We start from the raw sequence: 16,845 nt of genomic DNA, 5'->3' as shown, positions 1-16,845 counted from the left end.
CACCCCCCCCCCCCCGCCCCCTTACCGCGCTGCCTGGAGCACCAGTTGCTGGTGGCGCTACAGCCATGCTGCCCGGCTGGAGCCAGCCCCGCCACCACGCAGCACAGAGCACCGGACTGCCCCAGGAGCTCGCAGCCCCGCCACCCAGAGCATTTCGCCAGGGTGAACAACAGGGGAGGGGCCAGGGTCTAGCCTCCCGGGCCAGGAGCTCAGTGGCCGGGCAGGAGGGTCCCGCAGGCCGGATGTGGCCCGCGGGCCATAGTTTGCCCACCTCTGTGATAGGTTGTGAAATAATGAAATTGTGATGTTTTGTCAATAGTTGTTTTCTAGTAAAATTAAGTAATACTGAAGATCAGTCTTGTAAATAACTGATTCTTACAGTGTGTCTTGGTTTGTTTGTTGCTATTTTAGATTGTGAGTTCCCTGCGACTACCTTGATACAAGTGTCTTCTGCAGTGTTGAGCACGTTGTTGGTGATGAAAAAATAAGTAACACGTATTTAAACATCATGGTTGTAGGTTAAATATTGTGGTTCTCTTGTAGAACCTTTGGGCTTAGAGCTCTGCCAGCCTGTTAATGTCTTGTGTGCTTATTGCATTAGATGTAATAGCCCAAAGTGAGTGCTGAAGTCTTCAGTTTTTTTATAGTAGTAGTGGTAGTTTTATATTAGTAGTTCTTGCATAAGGCAACATTTCCTAGGATGTAATCTCTTCTCCATATGTATGTTTTGATTCATGTGTGGTTTCCTTTCAACTCCCCATCCCCACCCACAGAAAACATCTTTGGTCTCTGTAATCCTGAGAAATTTCAGGCAAAAAAATAAAACCCTTACTTATTTTAAAAATTATGTACTGAGAAAATTAGAAAAGGATGAGAAATAGGTTTTTGGCATGAAAGGCTTCATGCAGCCTCTATAACAGGTTCCCTACGTTGTACAGCATGAACTTTCTCTCTTGCTCCAGAAACTACTCAAACATAAAGAGGATGGAGATCAAACCCATTAGTGTTTTGGCAAGTTCTTTTCTTCCTTTAGATTGGTTGGAACTTTTGTCTTTGACAGAATTGACAAAGGCGGGGGGGAGGGGTCACTCATTTTGCATAACTAACGTATAAATTAATTTTCAGTAGCACCGTTGCTGTGTAGGACGTCAAGTTTTCAGCATGCTGTGTGTGTATAAAATTATTTTTTAGTGGAGGACCCATCTTTTAGTGGTTGGTTTATGATAGGACCCTGCTGTGCTTGACCATGCCAAAAAAAAAAAAAAAGCCTAAGTGCAATGGGTTGATGAGATGGAGACTTGAGTGAGAGTTGCATAACGCGTAATTAATTGAAGTCCAAATCACCATCGACATTGCATTAATAGCTTCACTTTGAGGTAGCTTCTGCTCTGACGTATCCCATTGAAATGAGTATATATCTCTAGAGTGAAGTTTAAAAATGAAACAAACTTATTTCAGTCCTTTACACGTGTCAAAGCATATTGATTTTTGATAGTCTCACATTAAGTAGGTGTCAGTGTATGATACAGTGAAGTGAAAATTAAACCCATGTGTAAGGCGTCTTTAATGGTGGCCTAAATCTTCAAAAATGGTGAATGATTGAGTGCCTCCATTTTTGGGTGCCCAACTTGACTTCTAAACTTGACTTCTGATTTTTCAGAGGGAAGGTGTACAGCACTTCTGCAAATCAGGCCCCTTTAAGTTATCTCAGTTCAGCACCCAAAAGTTGAGCTACAAGACTTACCTGATGATCAGTAAAAGAAAAATAACTATTTTTTTCCATATTCTGAGTGTGTGGACTGACGGGTCACTGTGGGAGGAGCTGGTGAAGTGATACTGAAAAGCAGTTTGGGCCCAATGATTTCAAACCGCAAACAAAAAATAGCCATATTGTTCTGTGCTTTGTGTTCAGGATTGGTGAGTTCTTTGCTCTCAATGCAGGATGTGTCTGATGGAAATATCACCTACAAAATCGTGTATGTTTAAAAATATGTATTAGTCTTGGTGGCGAAACCTACAATGCCCAACAACATGTGCATACCACATTTCCTCTCTATTATATTTAATGTTGGTTTTGTGTTATTGAGGTTGCAACATGCGATCTTTTTGCTACCCCTGCAGCATGTGATTATCACAGTATGATTTGTGCTCCAGTTACGCTCACATTTTTCTTTCTCTGCAATTTTTGCAGATGCATTATAGCGGGAGAAGTTGCCTTTGGTGTATGATGCTCTAAGGGGTTTTGAGTTGGTTTTTGTGTTTTTCTGCTGAATGAGAATGGAGAATTGAAATGACAGTAGATACTGAGAGCTTTTGCAACAGACATTCGCAGCTTTGAAGGCTCCCAATCTCTCACTTTTCTGCTTGCTATAGTCAGGACAAATAACCTAAACTACTTGGCCTGTTGGTTTTTATAACAGACATAAAAGATCCCTCTTATCTTTGTTTAGTTGGATATGCTAATATTCATAAGTATACAAAGAGCTTTGACTCCTCTCATTGAGCTGGCATGGAAATGTTGCTTTGAAAATACAATCCAGAGGAAGTCATGCAGTTGGTATAAATTTGGCTCCATGTTGTTGAGTGGGAAGATACCATGTTGCATGATGTTTGTTTTTTTTAATTCTTCCTTTGTTTTAAAACTTGCTGCCCCACATACCAGTCATCTCTTGTCAATACAAGGGCTTCTGACAAAGATCCTCCATAGAACAAGGATTAGTGTAACAGGATCCAAAAGGTCACAGACATAAGAGCTTGTCACACCCTGGTGTGGGAGGATACTTGTTTTCACTCCGCTGTCATGGAGCTAATTTATTTGGTTTATCTGGCATGAGAATAAGAGGGGGAGAGAACTGAATATTCTTTAATGTGAATAGATTTTGGATGTAGGACGTATGTTTATAGCAATGCCAACTCCAAATATTCAAAAATAATGAGTCAAACAACCTCCCTAAATTCATCAGGTTGGCTTAAAAATAATGAGAATTTAATAAATTCCTTTTATTGTTGGTTTCCTTTTATTTGCCGTCTGGGTTTTAAGCCTTCTGGGTGCACATTTTCAGACTTTTCTCTGCAACCAGAAAGGCTAGGACCTTACTTTTTTAAAATCAAGCTGAGTTTCCCATGTGAGCTCTTGTCTCTAGAAGTTTGGGCTTTAAGTCAAACATCACACCTATTGTGAGAGCTGGCATTACTGTGTATGTAGCCTGTTTAGGAAGATACTTACATGAGATTATGATGATACACATGGGAAAGGAAATAAGTGAATCTTTAGAGTGAATATCAGTATTTTTAATTAAGTCTTATTGGAACCTATATAAACGGAGTAAAGTAGTTTTGGGTCATCACTGACCATCTCATTTTTGTCAACGCTGCTGGCTTTGTTGAGCTGGAGAGTTCTCCAAGTTTTCCATTGACAGAAATCCCCTTTATGCAAAATCTAACTCTCAATGTTGGATATTTGGATATGCCAGAGAGGATGCCAACGGGTCACCCTTTTTGATGAACCGTATGGGCCAGTCCGATCTCCTGAAAATGGCAATTCTAGGAATTGCTGACCATTTCCTGGTGCATACAGTGTGTAGTCCTTCAGTTATGAGGTTTGGTTTGGGGTTTTTTTGTTTTGCATTTTCCATTGCAAGGTATGAAGGACAGATATAATATACAGAACTTTGGTATAGCCAGGTGCTGTTCTCCTGGACATAGAATATGTCCTCCACCTCTTAGATAAATGAATACATAAAAAGGGGGAAGTATAGGAAGATGGCAGCCACCACGTAAATAGGGGCTTGTCGGGATTCAGATGACTATGAGCCTCAGAGGTCGGCTTGAGCTTTCTTTGATTGGAGAAAGTATGTAACTTGCTGGTGAGTGTATGTTACAGGGCCTTCTCTATGCCCAATGTGCAGAGGATATGAGTCTGTTACAGCCACAGCTAGAAAGCATTGGCTTGTTAGCTCAAGGCCCTCTCACCACAGGCGAGTGGAAATCTTTTATACACCTCTTATGCCACGGTAGTGATTGTCTCCATTAGTTAGGAATTCTTATTTTATTCTTCTTTTAATTCTATTGTTGTTTTAATAATAGTATGTATTAGTTTATTATTAACAGTTATTACATAGAAAATACGAGAAAATTGAGCAAAACAAACCCCCAAATCTGGCATTCAAGTTAAATGGTTTTAGTGGATACTTAACAGCAAAATACCATATTAATAGCGGCAGTAATGAGGCCTTGGATTGTAGGAGTTGTAGCCATAGTCATACTGGGGGTAGTAAGACTGTCCTTGTCTGTGCTGTTGGTAGCTGTTACCCCAGCTTCTTTCTGGCCACTGGTTAGATCTATTACCTCCTTGCCAGTCATGCCTGTCCCCCAAGCAAAAACTCTTATAGTGCCTGATGTTTGCTAGCTGCTTTACACCAAATAAAAAATGGCCTTTGCCCCAAAGACCTCACAAATGAAGGCTCGACAAGCGAAGGCTTGTACCATGTGGCTCTCTTGTGCCCATAATGTATCCCCATTCTGGGCGTGAGCATTGTACAGTATGTAGGCACACAGGCATCATGTTAATGGTGACCTTATACCGGGGTAGGCAATCTATGGCACGTGTGCCAAAGGCGGCACACGAGCTGATTTTCAGTGGCACTCACACTGCCCGGGTCCTGGCCACCGGTCCGGGGGGCTCTGCATTTTAATTTAATTTTAAATGAAGCTTCTTAAACATTTTAAAAACCTTATTTACTTTACATACAACAATAGTTTAGTTATATATTATAGACTTATAGAAAGAGACCTTCTAAAAATCTTAAAATGTATTATTGGCACGCGAAACCTTAAATTAGAGTAAATAAATGAAGACTCGGCACACCACTTCTGAAAGGTTGCCGACCCCTGCCTTATACAAACCCAGATAGGGATATGGATATATGTAAATGTCAGTTGTTTTCAAAATCCAGACAAATAGTGCTTTCTTCTCAGGGGATTTAGCGGCTACCGTCTTGAATTCCACCCCACGCTAAAAATTTGGAGCATTTTGGTTTTAGAGTACTTTGAAATATGACAGTAGGCATTATGGTATTAAATAATACTACTAAATGTCTCCCAAAACAGGACTGTAATTTGACCAGTGCAGGGGAACCCAAGAGAGTAGCAGTTAGATGGGTTTCCTTCTCCAAGTTTTGCCGGCTAATGAAATCCTGCTCCTGCAGGGGTTGTGAGATTTCCTTTGGATATTTCTCAACACTCTATGTGCTTTTGTATTTTCAGTTGTAGCAATGTCACAGCCATACCTTGGTGTCAGTGTTTTCCTCCGTGTGCTGTTTTCCTGAACTACAGTGCCGCAAATGTCTCAATATTTGTTGCAACCACAGTAGCTACAGTTGTGCAAACTGTTTAATAAGTATCAGCAATGTCCATAGCAAGGCAGTCGGGCCACATTCAGTAAGCGGGCAGATGCTGAAATCTAGCTGTTCTAAAAGCATTGCTGGCTCTGTGTCCCCCTTTCCAGCAGTTGGAGTTGGGCCTGAGGCAAAGAGGTGAAATGCAGAATGAGATTCAAGTCTGCCCTGCGTTGGGGTTGGCGAGCCTTGGTGTCCTAGTTCAACTTATTACATCTCTGGGCACAATTCATGAAGTTTTGGGGAACTGGATCTGGACTTTCAGTTGAGTTATTACCTCTACGCAATAAAATTAAATTAGGAGCCATAAACAGATAATAGAGAATGAATTAAGTTGGTCTACTCTATTCATCTCTTATCATTTCCTTGGTTTTTTGGCTTTCAAATAGTGTGATGAAGAGAATGCATCTAGCAGTTAACATTATTTATTTACTATATTGTTTAATCTCCCCCTTTTTCAGCACTTACAGAATCCTGCAAACTTCCATAATGCAGCTACAGAGCTCCTGGATTGGTGTGGAGACCCGAGAGCTTTCCAGAGACCTTTTGAGCAGAGTCTGATGGGCTGTTTGACGGTACGTCAACTCTTTCTGTGATGGCATTTCTTCCTCTCTCTGTGCTGTCTGTCAAAAACTGGTAACTGAGTCTGCAGTTAGTCACTGTTTTTGTACAGCATGTGGCTCCTTAATCCCCACATACTAATATCTATATATTTCATAGCGATCAGGGTGACTAATCTTAACGTGCAACTTAAGAAGGCAATAGGAAATTAATCATTTGGAGGGTAAAATCTTATATAGCTATACTGCATCTCTCTATATACACTAACTGAGCCACTAATTAGGGGAGCCATCGAAATTTCAGACAAATCTCCCCTATTGCTTATTTTTGAGGAAGTGGGTGGAAGGGCACTCTTCTGAGGTAACCAGGGCTAGTCCATCAGCTGATGAGCACTCTAGAGAAATCCATTTCATTTGGCTTAGCCTGTTTCATATGATGACGTGGGTCAAATCCTGCCTTACTACTTGTGAGAGTGCTGTTGACTTTAATGGGACTGCCTGTGTGAGTCAAATGAGCGGTGATTGATCCTAGAGCAACTATCAAATGCAGAATGTACATTTCAGTGCCTACAACAGCAGCAATTTTTGTTCTGAATGGTGCCGCTTGCCCGGCAGATTTAGGATCCAGCCCAGAAATATTCACAGAGTCAAGTAAACACTGTGCGGCGGGGGTACTCAAAAGCTTTCTTGCTATTTTCATAACATTACATAATAAAGATAAATTAAAACAAAAGCCTATAAAATAGTAAGAGAAACAAATAGATCACCTAGATAGCTTATGCCATCCTTCAGCATAAGTGCTGACAGATGCTTGTTATCCAGGCAAAAATACACAAATTGGTTTCATACAGTTTGTAAAGAGCATACATATAGCAGTTACTAAGAGCCAGATTCAGCTGTAATACTTCAAATGTTAAGGAATGGCTCCATCTTAATGCGTTCAAGTGTATAGCATCTCTCAGAACTCTGTCAAGGTATGGAATCAATCTAGTGATCTATAAGAAATTGCATATCATCCTTCAAGGCAGGAAATATTTCTTGAGAGAATTATAAATGTTATTGGGCTCCACAGACTTCTGATGATGTTTAAACTGTAAGTTGTCTTCAGCAAATTCCCCGATTTATCAAAATATACACATGATGTAATGTGGCCATAGTTATACTGTCCCTATATGTTTATGTTGTATCTGGCGATTGATAAACCCTGTGTCTGAGTTTGGTGTTTGTGAAAAGGAGACAAATGAAAGACTGGCGCATTATGAACTCACGTAGACTCCTGTGTCTGTGGGTTAACTGTGCTCACCTGGCCTCATGGCTGAAGACAGCTCAATAAGAGAGCAAGAAAGAAAAGGAATGCCCAGCTCACCCTGCTCTATTTCATTTGATTGATTCAACTCCGTGCAAGTGACAGAGAATCACCCATTTAGACTCCAAGATACCACTCATGGCTAGTTGCCTAGTTTTTTCCTGTCTGAATGATTTATTGTTATTTATTCATTTGTCTATTTTTTATTATTTGTATTGTCAGCACCTAAGAACCTTAGCCACGGACCAAGACCCCACTGTGCTAGGTGCTGTACAAGCACAGAATAAAAAGATACTCCCTGCCCCAAAGAACTTACAATGTAAACAAAGCCACACACATATAATATTATAACTGAAGCCCCCAAAGGCTCCAGTTGGTATCAGGGCCTCCTTCTTTGAGTGCTGGTCCATAAGTATATTTCACCTGTGCAGAGGTTTCTTGCAAGTAGTTCCGTTGGTCCATACCTATGCCCCTGCTCTCCATGTGTTCGTCACCAAAGGTATAAAAGGGGGGCGGACCCTCCGCCTCTCCAGTTCCTTTGTACCCCCTCCTGGCCTAAGTCAAAATCCTCCAGTATCTGGAGCTTCTCCTTTCTCTTCTTCCTGTAAATATTCAAATTCTGTATTGGTCTTAGTTTTGTTGTTGTTAGTGTTTTGGTAGTTCCTACGTTAGTGTGTGTTAGAATTCCCACCCCAGGGAGCCCTCCTGGCTTTCCAGCAAGGGATTGATCCTGGGATTATGTCCTGGCTACTGAGCTTCAAAAACTGCATCTCCTGCCCCTGCTCCTTTTTGACCTGGATGGCCACCAGCTCTGCCTCTACTGCCTCAGAGAAGCTCGGATTTCCACTAAGTACAGTATCTGCTGCTTTTCCCCCCACCAGAACACAGCAAGCATGAGAGCTTTAGTTTCAGAAGTGGAGCATGCAACAAGGTTTCAGTCAGACCCAAGCCTGGGAGACCCCCTGTGCATTGGCCAGAGTTGGCAAGGATAGGAATGCAGAGGGAAGGAACTTTTGGCTGGGCCATCTCATTAGAATAAGGGGCACTCTCCCAGACTCCCTCCTCTAGGAGGAGAGATCCCTTCCCAGCCCCATCCAAGTGGGGTGTGCGCTCATACCCAAGCCATAAGGACTTAGGCACTCCTAAATTGCATGATCGTGTTCAAAAGATTCCAAGGAGCAAGTCTCCTTCAGTACCAGTCTCTGCATCTACCTCGACACCAGCTGCTGTCCCACCTAAATAAAACACTGGGACCCGAAGGACTGGAAACTGTCGGTACCACTGAAAACTGTGATGTTGGTGACTCATTCACTGGTGGTACCATTACATTCCTGTAAGGGGCCACTGTCTATACCTACTCTAGTGGTATGAAGTGACAAGACACAACCTTTCCAGATGATATCTTCATCCTCCTGGTCCCACAATCTCCCTTGTTATTGGGACCAGTCCGCACCAGGGAGATACAAATGCCTGTGGGAGTGCAAGACTCTGGGAGAAGTCTGTCCCCTTGTGCCGTCCACTAGCAGCAGTTTCCTCTCTATAGATCTGTCAGCACCACTGATGGACCAGGATCTGACCTTTTCATCTTTGGGAGACAGATGTACCAGTGGAACCAGCTTCTCCTCCACTCAGTGAATTCAGCCCGGACATGAACAAGACTTTCCTGGAACCAGCCTCGACCACAGAGACAGGAACTTCCTAATCTGGACAGGTGGTCCCATCACAACCCAACTTCGACTCCTCATACTGGCCTTATTGGTGCCCATGGCATCTTTACACACATTACCTAGAATCCATCTGTTCCTACAGGAAATCTTACTACCCTTCTGCTCCAAGGGGACAGTCTGAATCCCCTGAGCCTATGGAAGAAGGGGAAGATGAGCTGGATCCACTGGTAACATCAGTTCTGAGACGGGTTCCATCATTGTTGCTCTATGAGGCGATTGCTCCAGCCTTTTCTTTTCCCCTGGATAAGCATAGACAGTTTCAGGAGCTCCTACGGAGAATGGCGGAAGAGCTCCACATCTCTTTAAAGGAAATCCAGGACCTTCAGCATAAACTCCTGGATATCCTGCAGCCCAGGCGCTCCAGTCGGGATGCACTTCCAGTAAATTAAGCTATATGAGAACCAGCAGGGGCTGTGTTGCTGTGGCTTGAAGAGCACCGCAGGGCCAGATGGCATGAGCCCCCGGCTATGTAGCAGTGAATCATGGCCTGGCCTGGCCAGCTCTGTGCATCTCTCACACTGTTGTCATCATGATATTTATCCGAAAGGTGGCACACAATAGAGCACTGGAAAACTAAAAAACTCACTGGTATATATTGTTGCATGCAGAGCCATCCCTTAGGTAGGGGAAATTGGGGCGACTGCTCCGGACCCTGTGCTTTGGGGGGCCACATGGGCCAGTGTGATTGGCCGGCATGTTTTCCCTGGGGTTACGCTTCAGAAGAATACATTTCAAAGGTTTACTGGACTATAAAGAGAGGGGAAGAGAACCCCTTAGATATTCTTCACCTGAGGAGCCAAAACCAAGCACTTTGGGCTCTGCGTTAGGATCCTGGCTAAGGACTGTGCCCCGATCCCCAAGAAGGCAGAGAAGCAATATTTAGTTGCAGCTAAGGAAGCAGAGTTCTTGTTCACCCACCTTGCCCTGAACTCCTTACAGGTCCAGGCAGCCACTGAATGATCCAGGCAACAGCACCCAAGGGCCCCCCTGCAGATAGGGAGGCCAAGCATCTTGACCTTATGGGGTGGAAGGTGTTTACATATACCACCACTGCAGTGTCAAATCTCAGACTATCAGGCCCTTCACGCCAAATACAATTTCTTGAATTACTCTAAGTTCCTGGACTTCAGGAACACGTTGCCTCAGGAGGACAAGGCTCAGTATCAGGCCCTTATTGATGAGGGCAAACTAGTGGCCAGAACCTCTTTACAAGCTGCAGTCGATGCAGCTGATATGGCATCAACTTCCACCGCAACCACAGTGAGAATATATACGTTATTTTCAGTAACAAACCAAAACAAACCCACCTGTAAGGAGGGTAAGACCAAACAAGGGGTGTTTCAACACCAAAGGAGAATTTTTCAGAAAGTTATGAGCAACTGAAAACAAATTGTGTATTGGACCGTCATAAGTAAGGCCCTACTTAATTTACAATATTGTGGAAACTGTGGATCCCGTAATATTAGATTTCCACTGCAATTTTTATTTTAATTAGCTCACTTTGCATAGTCCATAAAATTGCATACATTTTGAGGTTTGCAACACACACTTCTTTCTTCATTAGTACAGTAGAAGTCCATTTATCCAAGCTGATAGTGGGTGGGGCTTGTGCTGTCAGCTCCGGGTGGCTGGGGCTCCATTTATTACTTTCCATGATTTTCCATGTCTTGTCCACAACTCAGCCACAATTATTTGACAATCATACCGCAATTCAAGTAGGGCCTTAGTCATAAGCAAAATTAATATTAATTTAGCAACTGCATGCGCTATGATATTAAGAGCCAAAGCTGCTTATCTTTGGAAATGTTTATCAATTATTTTACCTTGTGGGGGATTATACTATGATTCCCCTCCCCCCCAAAAGTGTAAAAGCCTATTCATTCCATTGCAGCAGAATTATTAATTCTTTATTTCTCCAATCCCTAAAATGACCTTTGAAAACAAATTACTTTGGAACTTCATTACTTTTGGGATATAAATTAAAAAGCACTTAGCCTCTGGCATTATTAGAACATTTGCATTACACGGGATTCCAAAGCAGCAAGCACGCTGATAAATGACCCAGGAATTTCTACAAAACATTAGAAAGGTTTGCAGTATCGGCTCCTCCTTTTCCATGTGTAAAGAAAAATTGATTTTCTTAATTTTTCATACAACACACAGACATGATTTTCTGCGCACACTGCCAAAAAAAAAAAAAAAAGTTCAACATGAAACTACTCCTTCCAGCACATAAATGACATGAAAGAACAACTTACTAATGTAGATTTTGTGCTATAGGATAACACTCAGGATACACTAGGCAACATCCCAATCCTAAAGTATTCAGAGAATGCGAACAAAGGGCAGGCTGTCTCTAAAATGAGCAGAGCATCCATTCACAAACTGCAAAATTTAGAAATGTGAGGTGCAAGACCAGGTCTTCAACACAGACCTGTGTGCTGTTATGAAAAGCCTGTCCAATGTATTTGGCAGATCTACATGAACAGCAATTTTCTTCCCTGGGTAGTTCACTTTAAAACTAATATTTTTGCTGAAATAACAAATAAGAGTTCTACCCTTACATAAGACTGATTACTTCAAATCCCTCAAATTGTGGTTTTGATCCAAACAGTCGTTCTTGGGAAATGGTAGGTTGGGGCTACACCCCAGTTTCCTGTGTACGGTCTTAGCTAGCTCTTCTTAGCTTAATAACAAAAGCAATTATTTTCTCCTTCTGCCAGTCCCACTGAATCAATATAGCTGCAAAAGAACATGCTGCATATCATTCTGTGCGTCATCTGCAAAGTTGCCTGCTTTGATTGCGAAATCACCGTTGTTGATGTAAGAAACAGAAAGCCATCACAGCATGATTTTCAGATCCTAGATTGAGTTTGAAGTGCCAGCAGTTATGGAAATCTTGTTTTGACTGGTAAACTGCGTGAATCGGATACAGAGCATGTGTGGAACATCAAAACATAATTTTCACAGTATCACTTTTCTCCCAGTGACCAAATTTTAGGCTAATGAATAGATTTGCCTTTGTGCATTCCCTGCACTTGGCATTATTCAGATTGAAATTGCTCCTATAGGAGCCAGTGAGAATATACTGGAGATAACAGGTCTGGCTTTCTTCTTTTAAGAATAAACTCAGAGTTTGTCAGAGCTACTGAAACTTTGCCAGAAAAGAAAATGGACAGGTTTTATTAGACCCATAGTGAGCTAGATTTATCTTGTTAAAGACCCTTTCCTTGTTAAATAAGACCCTTTAAGGGACACTTCCTTTAGGGGGATATAACCCTAGCCTACGAGCACTACCACCATGCAAAATAATGTCAATCTCACAGTAATCCTAGAACTGATTTTTATATCTGACCCATGAAAACTCCTGAAATGAGAGCTTAATGTACTTTTAAACAGAAACCCATTTAAACAGATAGAGAACATGCAAGGAGGTGGAGGTAAATCTTATATATATTTTTTTTCTTGCAAGTTACAGACTCCAGAGAGAGATTACAGAAAACAGCTTGGAGGAAATACGTAGAAACATACATAAAATGCAAACACATATTTGTGTTCTTCTAGTGAGAACCTGTGTGAGTCTTCTAATTTGCAAAGGAAAACGAGGTGCTGTGTGAGCTGCTTTTCCACAAGGGTTACTTTGCAAATCAGATTTGAGAATCTGTATTCTGAAGCCTGAATTCTGTCTATAAATGAAATTGTATCTGTCCTGTTAATATTCCTGAAGTTTCATTTGGATGTAGTATTCTTCTCTGTCTGTCACTAACTGTTGCATACAGTTGTAAAAAACTGATTAAAATAGCTGCCAGTTTGTAACCCAAAGTGGCTGCATTTCATTGCTAGGAGAAATATTTTCTAAATATAGCGGGTGTGAAATTTGTAAAGCAATTTGGAATTAAATCTGCTTTATAAAACTAAAGTTACATTATGTGAGTAATAAGCTTTATGCTCTGTAAACATAAGAATATTCATTAGTAGTACACATATTAGTATACTATATATGCAGCTGTACTTACTATCTTCCCAAACAATGGCAACCTCAAATAACCAAGTCCAGATTAGTGAGCCAGTGAATACCTTTGGAAGTGGCTTCATGAGATAACACAGGCACATGATTGAAGCATCAGTGATTTATAGTATGGTCCATAGTTTGCGACTGGTGTCCACAGTTACGTTGTGTATTATCTCCTATTTTCCAGAGGTGGAAGAGATGAGACAGCATCTGCCATTCAATGTTCTGAAATGGTTCAAAGTGAGTCATTGTTTCTGGGGCAGGTTGAAGCCTGGAAGTTTTTTTGTGGGGTCAGCAATCGGGTGTTTGTTTGAGACATTACCATTATCCCAGAATTCTCTCCAGTGTGCTTCAGGATTGAATGAGGCTGCCTCAAGAGTTTTAGCCCGATCCCAAATAGGTTTGTGAGATTTCAGGCATGTCTTTGGAAGGTTCTGGAGGTCCTCATGAATTGGTAAGTCCTAGTTGGCCATGGTTTGATTGTATGCACCAGCTGTGTGTGTGGGTGTGGGTGCGCGCGCGCGTGTCCAGATTTTGGGTGGGGCTATATGTGCCAAAGTGGGCAGTCATTGAAGGAGTGTTGATTTTAATGTTCCAGTTATGATTCTCCTTGCGACATTAAACTACACCTCCAAAGATTTAGTATATGTGAGCTGGTGCGCAATGTTCAGCAATCAAGTATACCAGTGCTAGAGTCGCTGTTCTGTGTGTGTGTGTGTGTGTGTGTGTGCGCGCGCGCGCACATCATCACCCCATTTTGTGTTTGCAAGTGTTTGGATGAACTAGTTCCTGCTTTTATTTTTTTGCATGTCTTTTCCAAATAAGGTTTAAAAGGCCAAGGTTACACCCAGGTACTTCAGATAGGGCTCCTTTCAGACCTGCTGACTGTAAAAGGTGACACTGAGTGGTTCCTTATCAGCTTTGTTGTTTAGGTGAAAGGCTATTACCAAAATTTTGGAGGCATTAGGGTAGAGCTTCCAGTATTAAAAGTATGCCACCATTATCTTGATGTACTGAAAGGATATCACCAATGGTGGCGAGGTCTTTGCCTTATACCACAAGAGCGATGTCGTCGGCATACTTTGCATTGTTCACAGTGGCAGTTAATTCATAGGCATGAATTTTGTATCTTGCAGCTTGCTCGTAGCCTGTTAGTATGAGTTCCTTGTTGAGCAACATTGATGTTATTCACCTTGAGAACTCTTGAAAGATAGTCATGTTTAGCATGTTAGAGAGAGAAGGGGGGTGAGGTAATATCTTTTATGGGACCAAATTTGGTTGGTGAGAGAGACAAGCTTTCGAGCTTGTGCAGCTCAAAAACTTGTCTCTCTCACCAACAGAACTTGGCCCAATAAGATATTATCTTACTCACCTTGTCTCTCTAATATCCTGGGACCAATACGGCTACAACTACGCTGCATATTTGGCATGTGTCCGACCTTCGTATTGAGTTTGTACATACGTAGAACTGGTCCTGCAGTTCTTCAATGAAGTCCCAGACAAGGACTCCTAAGAAATTGATGATATTCATTGTGTTAATCAGTAACACATAACAGGAGCACCATGTGAAGGTTGTTGTCTTGCTCCTTCCTCCCCCCAAATAAAACAAAGCCAATAGTAAAATAATTTAGACCACTATATCAAGTAGAACTTAAATCTGGTCAAGAGTTTTAACTCTCCCTTTCGCCCATTCTTAAATCCATCCCCATCCCACTGCATTATTCTACCATTGAAAAATATCCTGGCATATTAATGATGGTGTTGTGGAGATTTCCATCTTGTGTCGTACTATGGAGCAGTAGTAATAAGAAGGGGAGAGCTAAGACCACTGGACATATCCATATGCCTGTCTTTGACCACTTTCGGCAAGGAACAATAATAGCAGTACTTTTGCACTCTTATAGCACTTTTCATATGAGAATTCACAGTTTTTTACATTATTTAGGCCTCACAACATGCCTGCAAGGCAGTTCAAAGAGAGGGACACGTAGCTTCATGCAGTCATCTCTGGTGTGGAATACTGCAGTTGTTTAACAGTTCACGATAGGTTATGAAAAGCAATAGCATATCCAGTTTGGATGGCAGGAGGAATTTAGGCAGGCTGAATGTAATTACCAGAATGGGCTGTTGGTCAAAACACTGGAGTTATGCAACTCTGCTTATCAAAAGTGTTGTGGGATTGCTGACCACAGATGGTCAGGACCTTGGTTTCTCATCTCATCTGACAGATGTCACTTCCCATGCCACCCTGACCACAAACACTATGCTGAGGTATTCATTAAACATCGATAGAGGGAGAAGTGATACCTCATGACTCACAGCACTTCTTTCATCGTCTAGGTGTTCTTGGAGGTTTTCTATTCAAATAATGGCTCAGCTCAACCTTGCTTAGCCGGTGTGACCTGATGGAGTCATAACCAAGGTGGTATGACTGTACTAAAGTGACAGAAATATTGTTAGACATAAAATTCTTTGATAACTCTGGTCATGCTGTATCTGAAATTCCAGGTTTTCATTTGTATCCTTTCTGTAACCTGAGGCTCTCTATATACTCTAAAGAGAAGCATTACTCAAAAATGGTTGTATTAAAATGTCCAAAGGAACAATGCTTTGGGCCACTTATTTGTGGTTGTGATATTGCATATGCTCAGTCATTTTACAATGCAAAATAACCTTCTGAGTTCCATTTCTCCTTGAAAAAATCTTTGAAGCAAAGCTCTTGACGTTTTTCAGATCATTTTAAGAATAGGAAAGCTGTTGTCAGTTTTGTGATATGGAAACCCATTTTAGCTCATCAAACGTGTAATTAAAAAATGTAATTAAAAACAAAAAGGACAAGAACCATACGTTTGGATGAGGTCAGGTTTCCAAAACAGAATGCCTCAGATGGCAGAAACAACAAAGTTAGGCTAATGTGTTTGCAAGGTATCTGCTGCTAAATTGACTTCATGCCTGTCTAGGCTCTTTCTGTTTAATACAGAGAAGTACAGAATCGAAAATCAACATGTGACACTTCAAAGATCAGATTTCAGATCAGATCAGGATCACAGTAATTACAGATAGAAGATCACATCTATACCCATGAAAGGACAGGAGACAGCCTGCAGACCCCTAAGGATGGCACACACCTACTTGCTTCTAAGGCTTCTGTGGAGAAATTCTGATCCCATCCTGTCCTCTCCCTACATTCATTAGACAAATATTTTTATGTATTTCAAATGGTGAACTGTGTTCAGCTAAGTTCAGGATCTCTCTCAGGGGTGTGTGTCATGGCCACCATTCTGACATCCTTGGATGACTAGATAGGAAGATTTTCCTCATGCTCATTCAGTGCCAGTCTTTAACTGTCTGCAGGGGTCGCTCCTGAGCTCTGACTTCAGTGTGTTACATAGAGGTAAGCCCTGCTTTGTGCTGGTGCAGCTCATCTACATTTGGGGTTTGCACTTCGGGTAGCTACATCTATGTAGTTACATCATTGGAAGTTTGCTTAGTGTATACGCAATATCAGACACTTGCTCCGGGGGTGAGGAGTGGGGGGCTGAAGGTCCTTATTGGCACTCTGCTCCTTGCTGGTCCAGGTAGTGAGGTGCTGAGGTCGACAAAGGACTTCATATCTCCCCCCTGGCATTTTTGAGTTTTACCACAGGATTCCCATAGCTAGCTTCAGTGCCACAGACTTGAGACGTGTGATCATCCATTTTTCTCTCTTTTTAAATTTTATTTAATACACTTTTTATAATACTCCAACCACCTGTGAAACAGCTCTGCTTGTGAAGTAGTATTAGAGTTCATGTTTTCTGTAGACTGCTGCCACTCACATGATCAGGCTGAACTTATAAGCAGG

General features: G+C 41.8%; 1 protein-coding gene across 11 annotated transcripts in view; it reads left to right on the top strand.

Moving 5' to 3' along the window:
* Nucleotides 1-16,845, top strand: part of LOC113406875 (zinc finger MIZ domain-containing protein 1) — a 500,854-nt gene that overhangs the window by 294,470 nt on the left and 189,539 nt on the right. For all 11 annotated transcript variants that reach the window (XM_026653693.1, XM_026653694.1, XM_026653703.1 and 8 more), the window contains one exon: nt 5,858-5,971. In XM_026653693.1, coding sequence (XP_026509478.1) covers nt 5,858-5,971 — 114 coding nt within the window. The remainder of the gene's footprint in view (nt 1-5,857; nt 5,972-16,845) is intronic.

The sequence above is a fragment of the Terrapene carolina genome, unplaced genomic scaffold, assembly GCF_002925995.2.
Source record: "Terrapene carolina triunguis isolate 2854851 unplaced genomic scaffold, T_m_triunguis-2.0 Scaffold147, whole genome shotgun sequence".
Lineage (NCBI taxonomy): Eukaryota > Metazoa > Chordata > Testudines > Emydidae > Terrapene > Terrapene triunguis.
The sequence above is the reverse complement of the archived record's forward strand: the minus strand, read 5'-3'. Positions and strand labels throughout refer to the sequence as shown.